Source organism: Sarcophilus harrisii, chromosome X (assembly GCF_902635505.1).
Source record: "Sarcophilus harrisii chromosome X, mSarHar1.11, whole genome shotgun sequence".
NCBI lineage: Eukaryota > Metazoa > Chordata > Mammalia > Dasyuromorphia > Dasyuridae > Sarcophilus > Sarcophilus harrisii.
This window is the reverse complement of record NC_045432.1, coordinates 20,309,092-20,329,809: the sequence shown is the minus strand read 5'-3', so window position 1 is coordinate 20,329,809 and position 20,718 is coordinate 20,309,092. Positions and strand designations below refer to the sequence as shown.

The 20,718-nt window shown below is 42.5% G+C and overlaps 1 protein-coding gene across 2 annotated transcripts in view; it reads right to left on the bottom strand.

Annotated features, from left to right (window-relative positions):
- Positions 1-20,718, bottom strand: part of OPHN1 (oligophrenin 1) — a 275,094-nt gene that overhangs the window by 8,562 nt on the left and 245,814 nt on the right. For both annotated transcript variants that reach the window (XM_031944591.1, XM_031944590.1), the window contains exons 20-22: positions 17,226-17,373; positions 6,923-7,234; positions 466-631 (exon numbers count right to left, since the gene is read on the bottom strand). In XM_031944591.1, the coding sequence (XP_031800451.1) occupies positions 466-631; positions 6,923-7,234; positions 17,226-17,373 (626 nt within the window). The remainder of the gene's footprint in view (positions 1-465; positions 632-6,922; positions 7,235-17,225; positions 17,374-20,718) is intronic.

Sequence of the window (20,718 nt, the reverse complement as noted above, 5' to 3'; positions counted from 1 at the left end):
GGTCGGCAGCTGCGGCAGCCCAGGCCAGGCCGGGGAGCTCAGGAAGAGCTGTTGCTAGGCCTCGGTCCTCTCCCGACAACTGCCGCTCTGACTCCTTGGCTCCTGGTCTGGCTCTGGAAGGCCTGCCAGGCTCCACTTCTGGTCCTCCACCAAGAGTCTCTCTGGAGAATTTTATTCCATTTGGTGGAATTAAATTACTTGAAAATCCAGTGGTAATAATAACAAGAATCAAAACATTTCAGAATCAAGAGAGCATGAAACCAGCTGGCTAACCTCATCTTCCCAAAAGGGGGTGAGGAGCGACCGAGAAAGACGGGCCTGCTCCCTTCCCCCACCCCAGAGGCCCTGGCAGAGCAGGGCCTGGGGGATGAACCTCAGTCAGGAGTTTTGCCCAGCCTATCACAGACGTACCACTGCCTTTGCTTTCCCAGGGGATTCAGCAAAAAGAGTACTTTGGCTACATACACGGAAGCCATGGTTTCCTGGGCTCCTCCGCCCACAGGCTCTGGCTTGGGATCTGGCTTCTGGGGCACAACAGCCCGGCACGGAGGATCCGGAGGACGCACTGGAGGCCGAGTTATTGCCGGTTTGTCTCCCGGGGAGCGCGCTTTATTGAAGCTGTCGTAGTCACCTGGACATCGGGAAACACAAATTATCAGGGGTTCAGAGGCGGCAAGATTGCTGCTGACGACGGTTGGTTAAAATAAATGGAGCTCGCTGCTGGCACAGGCTCCCCTATCCCTACCCCCATTCTTTGTAACATCTCTTACATCTGCTCCCCTCCATTCTCACTTTCGCCTCAGATATTGACACTATCTCCAGAGCCATCTTGCCTCCACTCTCATCCCCTTTCTACCAAGTTGAAGCCAGAACTGAAGATATATATATATATATATATATATATATATATATATATATTGTTGCATTGGTTTTGCTTATGCAAAGATTCTTAAATTTAATGTAATTTCCTTTTTTTGGAGGCAATTGGGGTTAAGAGACTTGCTCGGGGTCACACAGCTAGGAAGGGTTAAGTGTCTGAGGCTGGATTTGAACCCAGGTCCTAGTGACTGTCCACTGCAGCACCATCTAGCTGCCCCAAGATAGATGGTTTTTGATCTTGACCCTATCACATAATGTAATCTACAAGCTGGAGGAGCAGCTATCTTTTTCGTTAGTCAAGACATTGAGAAAAAGATTATGTAGCATCGGGCCCAGGACTGGTCCCAGAAACCTCCTTTCCTCTTGACACTGAGCCAATAAGAAGTCTGAGATTTCAACTAATTCCAAATCTAGCCCACAGCAACCATCATCCTGCTCTCTTCTCAGTTTGTTCACAAGAAAGACTCGGCCAAATATTTTACTACAGTGAGGCAAACTACATCTGCTTCATGTCCTTAGTGGGTTGCTGTAGAAGCTCAGAAGAAGGGGAAAAAAGAGCAAGGGAAAGAAGGGGGAGGAAGAGAGGGGAAAAGAGGAGGAAGGAAAGAAAATGAAGAGAGGAAGAAAAGGGAGGAAGGGAGAGAAGGAAGGGGAGGAAGGGAGAGAAGGAAGGGGAGGAAGGGAGGGGAGGAAGGGAGAGAAGGAAGGGGAGGAAGGGAGAGAAGGAAGGGGAGGAAGGGAGAGAAGGAGGATGGGAAGAAAGTAAATAAATAATCTCTTTCATAACCTATTCTAGGGTTTGCTGAGAATCCAGTTTAATTTCTCTATTCTCTTACTGAAGTAAGAACAGTGAGTGTATAGTCCAAGGGCTTGGGTTTCACTTCCAATTCTTTTACTTGGCTGGGTGATGATGGGCTTTTCGTCTCTGGGCCTGTTTTTCCCTCTGAGAAATGGAAGTGCTGGATTCAATGATCTCTAAGTCATTTTTACCAGAACTCATTCTTGAGGCATGATTTACAACGTTCTGACTTCTTTAACTGAGGGAACACCCAGTCTATCTTAATGGCACCTTGGTGGTGAGGGAGGGAAGGAGGAAGGAGGAAGGAGGAAGGAGGAAAGGAGGGAAGGAGGAAGGAGGAAGGAGGAAGGGAGGGAGGAAGGAGGAAGGAGGAAGGAGGGAAGGAGGAAAGGAGGGAAGGAGGGAAGGGAAGGAGGAAGGAGGGAAGGAGGGAAGGAGGGAAGGAGGAAGGAGGAGGGAGAAGGAGGGAGGAGGGAAGGAGGAGGAGGGAGGAGGAGGGAGGGAAGGAGGAGGAGGGAAGAGGGAGGAGGAGGAGGGAAGAGGGAGAAGGAGGAGGGAGGAGGAGAGGGAGGAGGAGGGAAGGAGGAGGAAAGGGAGGGAAGGAGGGAGGAAGGAGGAGGGAAGGAGGGAGGAAGGAGGGAGGGAAGGAGGGAGGGAAGGAGGGAGGGAGGAGGGAAGGAGGGAGGAAGGAGGGAGGGAAGGAGGGAGGGGAGGGAGGGAGGAGGGGGAAGGAGGGAGGGAAGGAGGGGCGAAGGAGGGAGGGAAGGAGGGAAGGAAGGAGGGAAGGAAGGAGGGAAGGAGAGGGAGGAATTCTATGCTCCAGGTGAACAAGACTATTTGCCCTTCCCTTAGCCCCTGGCCTCCTTTCCCACCCCTGGGCATGTGCTCACACTGTTCAATACTTAGGATGTCATTCTTGTCCCACTCTGGCCCCTCCCCCTCAGACCAGCCTTAACAATCCACCTCCAGTGACATGTCACTGCTGGCAGGCTGGGGAGGACTTTAAATGCCAAACAGAGCACTCTATGTTTTGTCACAGAGGCAACGGGCCCCCAAGCTACTAAATTTGTCAAGCAGGGAAGTGATGTAGTCTAAGCGGTGGTGACTTAGTGTCACGGGGCTCTCTGGCCTCCTCAGCCCCAGCGTCTCAGCATCTCTCATTAGTCACTTGGACACCGAGGGATGTGTGTGAAACTCATAAGCCAGGGACTTGGGACAGACGGTGCCCTGTGGAGGCTCCAAAGGCAGGAAAGCAGCCATCCGGTACATGTGAACAGAGAGAAAGGTAGGCATGAGGCCCTGCCAGGGCTCCTAGAGGTTGCTGGGAGCCACGCTCTTTGAGAGCCCCTCGGTTTGGTACTTTCTGCTTCCTTAGTGGGGTGGAGGGAGTCCAAGAGTCTCACTGGTTTAATGGCCCTCCCGGTTTGGGCAGAGAGGGAAGGAGGGCAGAGAGCAGGGCAGCAGCCCAAAGGCCTACTGGGAAGACCAGGGAAAAGGCTGATGGCCTGGCTAACTCAGTGAGGCAGCTCTGAGCTCCCTCCACCTGGGCAACTAATGTGGCTAAACTCCAAGTGTTCAGGAGAAGATGAGCTCTTTGAATAATGGCCTGTCCTGACTGTACATTAGCCGCATTTCCTCATGTCCACTCCTTGGCGGCTGGTTCTCGTGCTTTCTCAGAGCAGACCACTGAATCGCTGCACGGGGACCATTAATTGCTAAGACCGTAGGTCTGAAGGCGTGGTCTCACGAAACGGGGGCGGGGGCTCCATTGTCAGGGGAAAGTTCTCGAAAACTGGTAGGAGCTAAGAGAGTGAAGAACCTTGTCTCAGGAGAGGTAATGAATGGGGAAGGAAGCATCACAATCAGAAAAAGCCTTGGGCTCCTAGTCCCACTGCACCTCTGATTAGTTATGTGATTTGGCTAAGTTACTCAACTCTTCTGGGCCTTGTTCCTCATCCCACTATCACGCTGTTATTTCAAGAACCGAGGGGAGAACAAGGGAACTTTGGGCGGGAGGAGGCTAGCATCCAGGGGTAAGAGAAAAGAATGAGACCACTGGCCCGACGCTGTGTTCACAGAACCTGAGAATAGAATCGGATTCATAGAAATCTTTACAGGGTAGTAGATAGCAAATCTAGTCTAATACCCCCATTTTACAGAGCAGGAAACTGAGGCAGAGTTTAGTGACTTGCCCAAAGTCAAACAGCTAGGAAGCAGTAGAACTCAAACGCAAAACTGAATCCTGCCAAAAGCTAGGTCAGAAACTAGAGTAGTGGAGGGCTAATGAGATGCTGGGGAAGGCTTGGAAGGGAAGGGTGAGAATCTTCTGCAAGAATAGAGAAATTGTGTGGCCTGGAAACCCCTGGTACAGACATTCCCAAAAAGAGGTTTTCACCTCTCCACTGAAACCAAGTCCTTGGAAGAAAAGAAAAATGATTGGTGCGAGAGGCTTATTATCATATCCTGCCCATCTTTCTGACCGTGCCCAGATCCTGCCTTCTCCGCTAAGTCTCCCCCATACCGGCTCCTCCTCCCCCTGTGTGTCCAGAGGAAGAAAAGTTCTGACACTTCGTTTTATGCCAGATCCTCTTGTGCAAGTGAACGAAAGGAGTCTGTCACACAGGTATAGTGACGAGAATCGGATTATATGCGCAGTGGAAGAGAGGGAAGTGGGCTGGCAGTGAGTGTAGCGAGAGGGACAGATAACAGATAGATCGTCCTGGTATCCACACAGAGTGTGTTACCAGCCATGTGGAGGGTCATTCTTCTATAGATGAGCTGATGGAGGCCCTTCCACTGGAGGCCTGCTTGGGCCTTAGAAGCCACCTCGTCCCACAACCCCATCCTACAGATGGAAAACTGAGGTCACAAAAGAGAGGGGCTTACCCTAAGGCACATAAGGAGCAGAACCTGAACTAGAACCCAGGTCTCTTGCTTCTAGGCCAGTGGAGAGGCAATGGCACATCACTGATGACATTTCTTTAGATCTCAGCTTCCCCCTCTATAAAATAGGGGAGTAGACTCAATGGCTTCTTTTAGCTCTAGTTCTCTGATCCTATTGTGTCATCTTAGGAAAGTCCCTTCTCCTCCCTCTATCTCAGTTTCTTCCTCTATAAATGAGGGGGTTACACTAGATGGCTTTTGAAGCCCCCCCCAGCTCAAAAACCTACGACCCTGGCATCCTGAAAAAGGCATGTATAAATCTGGCAAGGAAAATGAGCCGAGGTTAGAAACCCGGACTGGAAGCCGGGGGGATTAAAGGCGTGACTCTCAGATACCAGAATTTTAGAGGAAGGAATCAGATTCTGGAGGCTTTTTGGTAGAAAGCAGGAGAGCAGTGGACTTGGTGTTAGACAACCTGTGTGAAACTAGGTTTCCTCCTTTCTAGCTGCATGACCTTGCAAAAGTCATTTCTTCTCTGTGGGCCTCAATTTCCAGGTCAGACAAATGAGATGTCTAAGGTTCCCTCCGGCACTAAATATTAGGATGACTGAATACCATCTCCCAAATCCCCTCCAAATCACGCTGGTGGGAAAGGACAGGGACCTTTAAAACAAGAGAAGGAAGGAAGGGAGAAGTGGGCCAGGTGAGGGGATCCCCACCTCGTTCCTGGCCAAGCCATTTAGATGACTGCCTGGTCTCACTGGCCTCAAAGTTACGAGATGGCAGCTTCTTCATGGGAACCCCTCCCAAATGTTGAGGAGGCCCTTTCATCCGACCCCCCCCCCCCCAGAGCTGCAGCCATGTGGAGATGGGCTGAAGGCATCAAGACTGAGCTTTTCCTGAGTGTGGCAAAATTATCACTTAGTTCTTTCTTCCACTCTACTCTTCCCTCGCCACTGATGGAGCCTGAAGAGCCTTGACTATTGTCAAACATGTGGTAATTTTAGGCCTCTTACTAATGGCAGAACCAACCTGTGCTGATGTGAAACTCTTGAGTCTGTCTGGCTGAGACTAGGCCTTGGGGGTGGGGTGGAGAGTGGGGATGGCGTGGCGCCACTATCCACTTCTCTCCTCCTTTCACAGTTTGTGTGGCAGCACCCACAGCCGTCTGAGGCAGTGGAAGAAAAGCAATGAAGAACCCAGCACACCTGAGCCTGGCAACGAGGCCATCAAGAGGATGGACAAAGTCACTGGGGGAAACTAGACTCCATCAGTATCAAATTGGTCCTAGGGCCTTGCTCTGGGCAAAACCCACTCTCTATTTCAGAGTAGAAACAGAGGTCCGTAAGCGCTCCCCAGCGGTGTCTCAGAAAGGCTGCCATGCAATAGTCTTGGGGAGATGCTTAGTCCTTCCCATCTTAGCAGGAGAGAAGGATGCAGTTGCACAGAATCCGGTCAGCAAGGCCTGTGCAGTTTGTTGAGACCAGGGGCAAAGTACATATTCCTGCGTCTAGATATACACTCCGATATTTTCAAAGGGCTATGGTTTCCATGGTGTGGGCTTCCTTTGTACACCTAGGCAATTGTCAAATGAGTGACCTGGGGGCCAAAATAACTCATCCTATTAATGACCTACTGGTCACTGGATGACAGACATATGTCTTTCCCTGGGCCTTCAATGGCCAGACAGTGGCACTAGAGGTGAAGCTTTGTCGTTCAGTCCCTTCGGTCGTGTCTGACTCTTTGTGACCCCATTTGGGATGCAAAGATACTAGAGTGGTTTGCCATTTCCTCCTTCAGTTCATTTTACAGATGAGGAAACTGAGGCAGAGTTTAGTGACCTGCCCAGAGTCACACAGCTACTGAGTACCTGAGGCCAGATTTGAACCCAGAAAGACGAGTCTCCCTGACTCCAAGTCCAGCGCCACCTAGCTGCCCAGGCTTTGAGCAGAGATACCATTTCTTAAGGTACCCGATACCATTTCTATGAGGGGTACCCGAGCTGGGCTGGCAGGGGCCATGGATTGGCCCTTTTGACACACCTCTCTAAAAGTTGGAGTCCACCTCCCATTTTCATAGAGACAGCAACGTTTTCATTTTACAATGTTCTCAGAAACCCCAAGTCCTGCTCAACACAGCTCAGTTTTTCCCTTCTTTTGGTTAAGTTGGAAAGTTAGAGGGTTTCAGAGCCAACCTTTCTCAATTTCCTCCCAAGTTTCATGTCCAGTTAACTTCAAATTTAACAGAGTTCGGTGCAATCCCGGAGGCCCATTCATGAGGCACAGGGAAGGCAGTGGTTTGCCCCATTCTGGGTCATGGAATATCCCCTATCCTTACTCTCATCCCAAAATACATACTCACCCTCCTTGCTGTGAGCCAGAGGCCTGGGAGCCGGTCTTTTCACATGAAGAGAGGGGGCCCTAGCCGGCCCAGGACCCATCATGAGACCATTGGCCACTTTGGTAGGGGGCTTGGGTCCTCCATCTTGCAGTCTGGACACCAGCTTGCCCACGTCCACCTCCGGGCACGGCTCCAACCTGCCATCGGAACTGGGCCTGATTGGGGATTTTCTCCCAGGCTCAGCTTCCCCACTCCTCTGCACAGGCAACTTGTGGTGAGGCAGCGGTTTGGGACTTTCTGGGCTGTCAGCAAGGGGGCCGTTGAGGATTTCATCTAGAAGAGGAGGAGGACAAATAGGAAAGTGGAAATCACTGTCAGGTCCGTAGGCAATGGATAGTGTTACTGTCCTTGGTGTTCTTCTGGAAAGATGTAGCTGTAATCCCTCAAATCAATGCCAGTAACAAAATTCAATGGTCTCTCCCGAGAGGGGACTATCCTGAGATACACACATGCTCAAAGAGTGAATAATGTGCTTTTCACTGAACTTAGAATCACCAAAGCTGAATTTGAATCTCAGTTCTGCCACTCACAGAGCACACGATCCAGGAGGACTCACTGCCTCAACTGGGGTCTTAGTTCTCCTCTCTGTAAAATGGGGACTTGGACTTGATGGATTTAAAGCTTTAATTTTTTTCCCACGGTCATCAACAGAATGTAGGAAAATTCAACAAATTTAAGATGGTTTATTTAAAAGATTGTAATTCAAAGACACTGAGAATCCCAAAACAACTGAGTGATAAATAACAGAAGCTCCTATTTCTAGAGGATGCCCTGCCCCCTCTCACTCAGGATGTGGTGTGTGTGAGGGGGGGTGGCGGGGGGGCTAACTGGGAAGGAAGTGCAACCTGGGAACTAGATACTACCAACTCACACACAAAGGAAATGAGGCTAAGGAAGGAGAAATGGGTTTGGTAGTACAGTGGAGAGAGCACTGGATCTAGTCAGGAAGACCCAAGTTCAAATTCAGCATCAGAAATTTGATGGTCATGTGATCCTGGGCAAGCCACTTCACTTCTGTCTACCTCAGTTTCCTCAACTTTAAAATGGGCATAAAGTACCACTTGCCTCCCAAGTTATTATATGAAGATAAAATGAGATGACACAATTTACAAAGTGCTTAGTGTTGGGCCCATAATAGATAATTAATCAATCCTTTCTTCCCTTCTTTCCTTTTATCCAACCTTTTTCTCTCCCTCCCTCCCTTCTTTCCTTCCTTCCTTCCTTCCTTCCCTTTTTCCTTCCACACAGCCAGTCAATTCCAAGGCCAAGATCCAAATGCTGGTCTCCTGACTCCAAACAAAAACTAAGATATCATATCCCGATAGCAAGGCTGGACTAGGCCCTGCTACACAAATCAATTGATCAACAAGCATTTATTAAGCTTCTATTGTATGTCAGGCACTTACTGGACACTGGGGATAGTTACAAAGACACAAAACAATCCGTGGCCTTGAGGAGCTTACTTTCTTTCCACCAAGGAAGTCACCCTACAAATATACACTTAGAACCAAAATATAAACCAAATCAAGATAAGTTAACTGGGGCGGAGGGGGGGCACTAGCAGCTGGGTGTGGTTTTATTGCCACCCAAACCATGACTCCATGGTCAATCTTGTGCTAAGCCTCTCAGAACTGGGCCAGTCTGGTCCTTGGACAAGAGATGTTCAGCTTCTCCATGGGGATGACACATGAAGCCTTGGACACAGCTGTGAAATCCCCAGAGTCACTAGCAACCCATGATAAGATAGTTTGTTGTTGTTATTGAGTCATTTCAGTCATGGGGTTTTCTTAGTAAAGATACTAGAGGAGTTTGCCATTTCCTTCTCCAGCCTATCTTAGAGATCACAAAACTAACAGAGTCAAATGCCTTTCTCTTGCTCACACAGCTAGTAAGTGCCCATTCCTGGCCTGACACACTATTTGCTGTAGCGCCACCTATCTGCACACATGATAAGGACAGGAACAAGACAGAATTGAACAGTCCTGGAAAATGTAGGCTCTCAAGCAAAGGACAAAAGTCAGTAAGTGAACTCTGACCCAATCACAGCTTGTGGCGGTCCCCCACAGATGCAGCCTCTGGCCCAAAAAGGCCATTGCCATAGACACAAAAACATGATTCCATATGAAATCAAAAGCCTCCGCGGCGTACTAAATGATGATAAATTACGCACATGTCTTTCCAAATCATCTGGCTTGTCTAGGTTTCCTTCTGAACTTCTGTCACTTCTGTACATTTGTTAAAAATGTGAGCGACTTTTTTTGGACAATATTCCTGACCTCTCACTCCCCGCCCCCATCCCTTTTGAGAGAGATGATTATTTCTCTCTTATGTTAATACTCAATTATTAAATTAAGATGAAGGTTTGCCATTTTGATTTCCTCATTCAGAAACCAGGACCCTGTAGGCCGTTCAGTCTCTGAAGGAAATTGTTGATGGAAGAGAGTGCCCAAATTTAGTCCTAGATGGGAGATCCCACCCAAATTGAACACCTTACAAAGAATTTAATCCAAGGTGAATTCCGGCCCACTGTGTTCCACTTAGGTTGGCTTGGGTGGGGGTAAATCCTTTTTCTGGATCGGGGCTTCTTAATCTTTTTCTACTCACCACCCCTTGTGCCAGAGAAATTTTTATAGAAACCCGTCTCAATCGGAGCCACAGTGTTTCTGACTGTCCGTGCATGTGCACCGCAAAGTATGCACATTGTGTGTTGCAAACCAAGGCTGCAGTGCAGTTGCATGATGTAACATGGCTGAGCGCTGCCAGAAACACCTCCGATTCATTACAATTAATATTTGCTTACTGCACTCAGAAGCCTTTTATCATTCCCAAATTTTTCCCACCCACCCCCACCTTCAGCTATGGGGTCATAATTCAGTTTAAGAAGCTTTGATCTAGACTGCCCAGGGCTGGGGGTGTTCTGGGAGTAAGTCAGTCTCCCAGCCTCTCCGTAGAATAGGCCCACCTCTCATTATAATATTCATTATCTTATTACCTGTTAACCAGTCACAACACTCAGTCTTCCAAAGGCTAATAAGCAAAAGTGGGTTCCATCAGGGGCCTTTGGCATTCATTTGAGAGTGCCGCATGCCCCTTTCCTTATCCGCTAGCAATAATCAATAAAACGGTTACCCAGAATTGCCCTTTTCTCATCCGCTAGCAATAATCAATAAAACGGTTACCCCGAATTGCCCCTTTTCTCATCCGCTAGCAATAATCAATAAAACGGTTACCCAGAATTGCCTCTTATCCGCTAGCAATAATCAATAAAACGGTTACCCAGAAACTCTCACCCCTACCAAAAAAACCCCACCAAAATAAAGCTTTTTAACAGATAAGCATATTCAAATCAAACAAACTCCCAAATTGCCCCCTTCTGTACCAACAGTCATCCAACACCTCTTTCTCAGGAGGGAGAGGCGTGGTTTCTCATCACATTGAGCACAGGTATTATAATTTTCAAAGTTGTCCTTCTTTACTATATTCTGTTGCCTTAATTTTGCTCACTTCACTCTATATCGGTTCCTGCTACCCAGGATTCTCGGAAATCTTCTCTTTCCATTATCTCTAACCGTCCAATAATATCCCATGACACTCATTTGCCATGTTGTCTAGCCGTTCCCCAACTGTCTAGAAGCCATGTAGGATACCGGCTCCATTGAATTCTTTTCTCTTTTTAATGATCCCTTTCAAGATCAGGTATAACCTTCCCTCTCAAGTATGCCTTCCCATCCCAGCCCCAATTGTTTCCCTGTTGAATTTGATGTACAGACTGTCCCAGAAGTCTCGGTACAGTGTTAAGAGTGTATGTATCTTCAATTCTCTTTTATATGCTTAAGCTAAAAGTGAGGCTCATCTGGTACCTATTCCCTTCAGCACTTCCACCATGTTTGTTTCTCCTCTTCTTCCTTTTTTTCCCCTCCCTTCTGTTTCTCCTCTTCAAATCCTCAGAACAGAACCGATCTACTACCAGGGACCTCCGTCTTTCTTCCTTAACTCCCTCAACAGGAATACTGGAAAGTCTTCTATTCTATTGAAGGTTCACTTGCTCTGTAGGATAATACTGAACTTTGCAGGCAAATTATTCTTTATTGTAAACCTACATCTTTTGACTTGGAAATATGTATTAATAATGCTAACAACTAACAGTGGCTGGCTTAACAGTCCACAGATCTCATTTACATAGCATCTACTATGTGCCAGGCACTGTGCTAAGTACTTTCCAAACATTATCTCATCTGAGCCTGGGAAGTAGGTACTATTGTTATCCCCATTTTACAGATGAGGAAATTGAGGCAGAGAGTGGTTAAATGTGCCCAGGGTCACACAACTAGTAAGTAATAAAAACAGCCACCATTTACACAGCACCTACTATGTGCTAGGCACTATGTTAAATACTTTCCTAATATTATCTCCTTTGAGACTGATAACAACCCTGGGAGGTAGGTGCTATTATTATCCCCATTTTACAGATGAGGAAACTGAGACAGCGGTTAAATGACTTGTCCAGAGTCACACAGGTAACAAGTATCTGAGGTCACATTTGAACTCAGATCTTCTCAAGTCCAAGCCCAGCACTCTATCCACTGCAGCGCCACCTAGCCGGCTAGAGCACGCCACGGTGCATTTCCATAAGGTTTTCTGACAATTTCTTTATAGTCCAAAGACTGTTGCATTTCTTTATAATGTGGATCTGAATTAGCTACAAGAAGTGATTTCTCCATGATTTTATTAGAACTAGAAATCACAGAGTCAGGATTCAAGTCCGAGCCTCATTAGTCCACGGCTACTTAGGGCAGGACTAGAGGGCAAAGCTGAAAATCCGTGCCAGTGCTCTGACCCTAGAACCCAAAGTATTTTCTAGTTCTCTTGATAGGAATCATAGCAAATGAAAACTACCAAAGGTTGTAGGCATAGGAAACAGAACCAATTACCAGTGGCTCCCAGATCCATTCCCTTTCATAGAGGGGAAACCGAAACCTGGGAAGGGGAAGGGATTTGCCCAGGATCACTTAGGCAAGAAATAGTAGCGCTAGGATCTGAACCCTTGTCGTCTGCCTTCAAATCCAACACTCCTTCCATCATATCAGATTTCCTCCTAAAAATCCTTAAGCTAGCTCCCATATTCAAATCATGTTGGTATTAAAAATCAAAGCAGGCACCTAGAAAAGGCCTGTTCCTGTTTCTGATAGTGGTGCTATAAGGTAAATAGAGACTGAAACCTAGATCTGATGCCTATGTGGCCCCATCGTTGCAGGTCTTAGGCACATGTTTAGGCAGGTGGATCCCGACCCCAGCCAGTCATCTTATTAATGTTTGCTCTTAGTCACAAGGACAACTGTCTGAGAGACTATCGATATATTACTGCAGATCTGTCCTCATTAAAAGAACAAACAACTTGAAAGGACAGTGAGTCATACAGGGAATCACATAATGTCAGGGCTGGAATAGACCTCAAAACACAGAATTTAAGAGTTTAGGCAGAAAGAAACTTTTGGGCCATCTTGGAAAACAAGAGACCCAGACAATGATCTGCTTAAAGTCACAGAGTCAGGTCATGGCAAAGACCCCTGAACCCTCTGTGCTCTTCTTCCAACTCAGTAGCCTATTTGGACTGGACTTGGGAGTTCTTCCCAGTGGAGAAACTCTTTCAGCAATTTCTAGTCTTGGAGAGTTGGAGGGCCATTCACATGGAAGTACATCCAAGATGGGCCACAGAGTACATCCAAGAAGGGATCCCAAGGAAGATGTGCCCTGCAGATTCCTCAGAGCCACGCTAATCTGGAAGAACTGCCTAGGGGTCCAGCAAGATGGTCTAAGTAAGCGGCCATGGCTGAGGGAACAGAGCATCTACAACAAGCCGAGATATTGTGCTAAGTGGTTTACCAATATTAGTGAAAATCATCCTCACAACAGCTGTTATTATTATCACTTATAGATGAGTAAACAAGTCGACAGAGAGATGAAGTGACTTGCCCGAGGTCAGCTAGGAAGTGTCTGGATTTGAACTCAGCTCTTTCTAACTACACACCCGCTACTCCCAGCTTCCCAAAGTGCAACTCCCGTTCAATACTTCAAAACAGCAAGATATATACCAAAGTAAAACAACAGCAAATTAGGGTAATGGAAAGAAATCATCCCCCCAAACCCCAGAACAAAACTAGTAGACACCAAACAAATTAAGTTGTTCCCTCTTTCCCTCTGCCTCATAGACTCCTGAACTTCAATTCAAGGTTCAGCTCATATACCAGCTCCTACAAGAATCTTCTCCTGGTCCTCCTCAGAATTACCGCCCTTTCTGCTGTCAGATTATCGTGTATGTATGTGTATACATTTTCTATCACCTCAAGTGGTTCTATCAAACATATAAAGAGTAATTAATCCCTAAATTGTTCTCGAAATTTGGGAAGGCTTTCTATCAGGCTTCTTTCATGGTAGAAATATGTGCTGTTGTTATTTAAATCAGGAAGAGACAAAACAGAGAAAACACTATAGATTAATATCACTCATAAAAAATGATGCAAAAATCTTAAATTAAGCATTAGCAAAGATGTATCCAAAATTATCTTCATAAAAACGATACAAAAATCTTAAATTAAGCATTAGCAAAGACAAATCCAAAATTATCTTCATAAAAATGATACAAAAATCTTAAGCATTAGCAAAGATATATCAAAAATTATCTTCATAAAAATAATGCAAAAATCTTAAATTAAGCATTAGCAAAGACATATCAAAAACTCTTTATGACTAAGGTGTATTTATGCTAACTTCTTATTAATCACATGACTAACAAATATAATAAAAGCCAACTACATAGAGCAGGAGTGGGAACGTCTGACCCACAGCTATCTAAGGCCTGTGAAATCATTTGCTAGAAAACTGCAGGCGATAATGAGCTGAAAACTAAATACAAATAACTCCCATTTCTTGAGTTCTATAAGTTGATAATTTTGTACGGTCCACGATTGATATTATAAATATTCAAATGGCCCTTGGGGGAAAAAAAAAAAAGGTTCCCCAACCCTGATATAAACATATGAAAAAAGCCTTTGACAAAATATTCATTTATGTTAATAATAGCTAATATTTAAATAGTATTTACTGTGCCAGATACCCGTTTAAGAAGTACTTTATAGTCATTATCTCATCTAATCCTCAAAACAATCCTGGGAGGTAGGGACTATCATTCTCTTCATTTTACAGATGAGGAAAATAAGGCAAATGGAGGTCAAGTACCATGCCCAAGGTCACATAGCTAATAAGTATTTTAAAAAATTAAGCTGCATAGAAATGCAAGGGCCTTCCTTTAAATGATCAAAAATGGTTAGTGAGTATCAATAGGGAGCATTATTTGTAACAGATGAATACTGGAAGCTTTCCCAAAATCAAAAATGAAACAAACATATCCCATGTTTTCATGATTATTTGACATAGAACTAGAAATACTAACAATATCCGACAAGAACAAGATATTAAGGAAATATACATTGGCAAAGAGGCAAAATTATCTTTATCTGCAGATGGTTTACTTGGAGAACCACAGAGAGTAATGGAAAAAAAAAACAATTAAAACAACTGATTGCCTCAGCAAAGAAGCACAATTCAAAATAAATTCACAAAAATATTCAACATTTTGCCCATCATTTAAAAAAAAAGCCAGGAAGAAGAGAAAATCTTTTTAAAATTACTATAAAAAATACATAACCTAACATGACACAAAATGCCTTATAAATATAATATCAAAGTAATATTTACAGAAATAATGTAAGAACTAAATATTTAGAGGAGTATTCAATGTACATGGCTAGGCCACATTAATTTAATACTATACTAAATCATGCAGAAGAAGTAGGAGTACGTAAAAACAATAACAAAATTCATATTGAATAGCCAAATGTTGAGAATATCAAGGAAATTAAAGAAAAAAAAAGTAAGATTTAGCATTGCTGAGTCTCAAGTTATATTAGAAAGCACCAGTTATCTAAACTATCTGCTACTAAAAGGCAGGAAATGTTTTATACAGTAACAGCAATATTGTATGATGATTAATTGTGAAAGACTTAACTACTCCGATCAAGACAATTTTGAAGGAGTTCTAATGAAAAATGTTCCGCATTTCCAGAGAAAGAACTGATGAACTCTGAGTGCAGGCTGACGCATACTGTTTTCAATTTATTGTTTTTCTTGCTTTTTTTGTAACATGATTAATATGGAAATTTGCATGAGTGCATGCATAATGGCTATCACATTGCTTGCCTTCTCCAAGGTCTAGAGGGAGGGAGAGAATCTGGAGCTCAAAATTTTAAAAAAATAGCACGCTTAAAAAAAGAGTAAACAAATAACAGAAAACAATAAAAAACAACAAAAACAAACAAAAACCCCAGAAAATAAAAAAAAAAAACCTATCTGATACTGGTTTAAAAGAAAAGTAAAGAACAGATTAAAGAAAAAAGATCTAGAAAGAAACATTTACAGTGACCTTGTATTCAATAAATAAGAATACCAACTATTAAAGGAGGTATCCTTTATCTAATAAGAACTGCTAGAAAAACTGGAAAGCTGTTTGGCAGAAAATAAGTTTAGACTAACGTTTAATACCATGAACCACAAAAATGCCAAATAGATAAACAATCTAAGTATAAAAATTCACATTGCAAAAAAATTGGAGAAAAATGGAGGATTACATCATTTATCACTATAGATAGCAGAATTCCTAAACGGGCATGTGACAGAAGAGATCATAAAAGACAAAACAGATATGTTTGAGTATAATTATATGATATGCATTATATAATTATATATATATATATATTAATATATTAGATTTAGAGAACTAAAGGGGACCATGGGAATCATTTAATCTAACCCCCTCATTTTACAGGTCAAAAAACTGAGGCCCAGAGAGATGTAAGTGACTCATCTAAGCACACAGAGGTAAAAGGTAGAGCCAGGATTCAAATCAGGTCCTCTAACTCAAAATCTAGTGTTCTCTTAAGGCTTTTTTTACATGAACAAAATCAACATATACAAACAAGAAGAAAAGATAATCATAACTAAAAAAAAAAGACAATTTATATTAAATATTTCTAATGAATTTCTGACATCCAATATGTACAGGGAATTGACACAACTCTAGAAGACTAAGAGCCATTTCCCAATAGAGAGCCAAAGAAATGAACAATTTTTAAAAGAAATACAAACTATCAACAATCATGAAAAAGGGTTCAGAATCACTAATGCAAATTTAAACAACTGTTAGTTATTAAGTTCACTTACATAAAATTAGCAAAGATGGCAAATGACAGACAAATATTAGAGGGACTATGGGAAAGTAGATATGTTAATTCACTCCCGGTGGAACAGTGAGTTGGTCCCACAGTTCTGGAGAAGAATTTAAAATTAAGCAAAAAAAGCACCATATGAACAAATACGAACAAATTACCATTCAATTTGGCAACTCTGTCTTTGGTTTTAGACACCAACAAGGTTGGAGACCAAGAAAAATCCCACATTTATCAAGATGAATTCTTTATAATTGCAGAAAGTTAGAAACAAATGATATAACCAGAGATAAAGAATAGCTGACCAAATTGCAATCTATGAGCAATCTAATCTATGAAATGTAATTGCATTATGAGGAATTAAAATAAACTTGAGAACACTGATGAAATGATGTCGACTGAATTAAGCATGAACGAGTGAGAAATACAGTCTACCAGTGGTAGGCTTCTTACAGGGTCTCAAGCCCTCCACCTTTCTCATGTGTTTTAATATGTTAGGGTACTACCTCCAGAAAGAGAAGTGATGGGATAAGAGTGCTAAGAGAGTACGCATTAAGGCATATTTCTGAGTAGGAAGAGAGAGAAGAGGACCATGGCTAAGGCAGGGATTTGTTTTTCTTGATTATACATGATTATAATGGGTTTTGTCTTTTCAGTTGAGGGAAGGAGGCGAGCGAGAGGGCACGGGCACCTAGAAATCAAATAAGATTGAATGTTTTTAAATAAAATAAAGTATATTTTTAAAAACCTTGGCAGGATCTCAAAATTTTTAGTGGCCTCTGATGGAATAGAACCGAGTTCAATTCTGTCACAGAAGCCTGATTAGCCAACTGTCTTACTAGGCCTTCTGAGAGAGAAGTTGGAATCTAAACCTCTGGCACCTTTTTTTGTTGTTCTAGGCCCAGAAGAATGGAAGGTTCCACTTTATAAGTTGAAAAAGATGAAAGAAGAGAACTCACTTTTCAGAAACTGTTGGCACTGACCTTCATTTTCTTCCACTGAAGAAGTGTAGAAAACAGTCCTTTCCCGCAATGGGCGCTTAGAAATCGTGATGGGTTTGTGTCTTCTTGCCGTCACCCTGGGAGGAGGCACTGGGGGTGCAGCATTGTCCTCGGGTGGGCCCGAATAGATCTGTGGGGTTAAAAGATCAGGAAACATTGAGATTCATAAAATTGTTTAGAACTGGAATGGGCCATCTTTCAAATCAACCCATTTCCATCATTAGACAACTTCAATTATTTGGAAGATCTTCCTTATCAGTAAGACAGAATCTGGCTCTCCGAACTTTCCTCACTATATTAGAGGCCGTGGCTCTGTTCTCAGTTGCTCCGGAAGAAAGGTGACTGAAGACTTTGCTCAGAGGCATTAGGCACTTAGCACGGTTGAATCTAAGGGCGCTCATTCCATCTGTCACCCATTTTCCCCACAGTGATTATATTGTCAATATCTGTGCCAAAGGCTTCCCAAGCACCAGATGGACACAGACACTGACAAGGCATACCACCAAGACACACCCTTTGGCCTGATTAAACCCACAGAACCTTTAGAGAACCACAGGAAACAAATTCCTTGATCCTGGACACTGCTGAAGCTTTTACCAAGCGGTGTCATTCTCCATAATGGAGAAAGTCTAGAGGCCTTTCCTGTAAGATCAAGAAAAAAACAAAACAAAAAAACCAAGGATGGCCACTGTTACCACAATTACTTGGTATGGTTATAAAAGTGCTAGTTGTGATAATAAGATGAGAAAAAGGAATCGAAGGAAGGAGCACAGATGAAGAAAGCAAAATTGTCTTCTTTGATAATTGATAAAAATATGATGGCTTGCTTAGAGAAGCTTAATAATTCAATTAAAACAATAGAAACCATTAACCACTTCAGTCAAGCAACAGAATATAAAATAAACTCACTTCCAAATTATCATCCTTTTTATAGTTTACCAACAAAATCCAGCAGTCATTAATTAATTAAAAATATTCCACTGAAAATAACTAGAGTGAGAATAAGATATCTATTTATTCCGTCTCCCAAGACTCATACAAGAATTATGTAATTAGAAAACACTTTTTGTTAAAAAAAAAATAACAGGATGATTTAAATAATTAAAGAACAATTGATTGTCTAGCACATAATAGGCACTTAATAAATATGTATTGAACTGAATAGAATTGATTACTCATGGTTGAATTATGCTAATATAATCAAAATGAAAAACACTGCCTAAGTTTTGTTAGAGTATTTTTTGATACACGCTAAATTACTCAAGGATTCAAAAAAATAATAACAAAATTCACCTGTGAGAACAAAAGGTCAAGAACCTGAAGGGAATGATCAAAATTAGTGGGAAAGAAGAAGGCGTAAAAGTATCAAATCTTAAATTGTACTACAAAGTAGTAACCATCAAAGCTATTTGTTACTGGGTAAGAAATCAAAGTTGAGCAGTGGAACAGACTAAGATCTACAAGACTCAGAAGCAATTGAATGTAATAGCACTGCATTCAGTAAATGCAGGGACACCAATAATTGGGCTAAAAACTCATTATTTGACTATGAACGTCCATCTAGGAGAAATTAAACTAACATCTAGCACCACATCTCATACCTTAGTAAGCTCTAAATGGACATATGACCTCAATATGAAAGGTCATATCATAAACAAAGTAGGGGAGCAAGAAAGGAGATATAATGAACAGGGGACAATTTAGAGGATCACAGGAGATAAAATGGATAATTCTGATTACATAAAATTTAAAGCTTTGTTACAAACAAAATCAATAATGTCAGAATCAGAAGGGAAACAGTTAAGTGGGAAGGGGAAAGCCTTTTGTAGCAAATTTCTCTGAAAAATGTCCTATATCTAAAACATATATCGAGCAATAAGTACTAATTAAATGTCTCCTAAGGATGCCCATCAGTTGAAGAATGGCTGAATAAGTTATGGTATATGGAAATAATGGAATATTATTGTTCTATAAGAAATGATGAGCAACTTATTATGTATCTAAGTTATATTTTAATATATTTAACATCTACTGGTCATCCTGCCATTTAGGGGAGGGGGTGGGGGGGTAAGAGGTGAAAAATTGGAACAAGAGGTTTGGCAATTGTTAATGCTGTAAAGTTACCCATGTATATATCCTGTAAATAAAAGGCTATTAAAAAAAAAAAAAAAAAAAAAAAAGAAATGATGAGCAGGCTGACTTCAGAAAAGGAAAGATTTACATGAACCGATGCTAAGTGAAGTGAATAGAACCAAAAGAACATTGTACATAACAAGAACAAGATTATGTGACGATCAACTGTGATGGACTTGGCTCTTTTCAACACTGAGGTGCTTCAGACCAATTCCCATGGACTTGGGATGAAAAGAGCCATCCACAACCTGAGAGAGAACTATAGAGATTGAATGAATCAAAGCATAGGATTTTTGCCCTTTTTGTTTGTTTGCTTGGCTTTTTTTTTTTCCTTTTGATCTGATTTTTCTTGCACATAATGACTATTGTGGAAATATGTTTAGAACAATTGCTCAATTGCTCATGTTTAACCAAAACAGATTATCATTCACTGTCTTGGGAAGGGGGGAGGGGAGAGAAGAGGGAGAAAAATGTGAAACAAGGTTTTGCAAAGGTGAATGTTGTTGAAAACTCTTTACATGTATTTGGAAAAATAAAATACTATTAAAATTTTTAAAAATAACATAAAAAATGAATGAAAAGACACTTTCGTACTCACTCTGTACCAGGAACAATGCTAAGTATGTATGTATATGTATATATTGTATGTTATAATATTTAACATAATAATCTATGTATATATTAAAGTGTCTACTAAATGTCGGGCACTGTGCTAAGCACTGGGGAAAAAGTGGAGTTCATAATGGAATAGAGGATACTACAAGCCAGAGAAAATTCCTGTAGCAGAGAAATGGAGTGTTTTGTTTATAGAACAGGAAGGAGATCATGTCACTAGATCAAAGAGTATATAGCAGGGAGTAAAAGTTAAGAAGACTGTAAAAGTGGGAGGGAGGGTGGTGAAGGAAAGGGGCTAGGTTATCATGAAAGGCTTTGAATGCCTAAAAGAGAAGTTTTCTATTTGCTCCTAAAGGCAACAGGAAGTCAGGGTGTGACATGGTCAAACCTGTGCTTTTTAGGAAAATCACTTTGGCAGCTAAAGAGTGGATGCTTTGGAGCGGGGATACAAGAAGTAATTTTCAAAAGAAAAAAGGCAAGTTTTCAACAAATATAAAAATACTCCAAACCATTGAATGTAAATTCAAAGAACTCTGAAGTTCCACCTCCCGCCTTGGCAAAGATGACAAGTCAAATCAGACTTTTCCTGTATGATCCAACAGTACCACGAGTAAGGGTGGTAAAAGACTGGGTAAGGGACCCTTTCCTCGACTAAATGATGCAACAGATAGAGTTCTAGACTTAGAGATAGCAAGATATGAGTTCAAATCCTGTTCTAGACACTAGC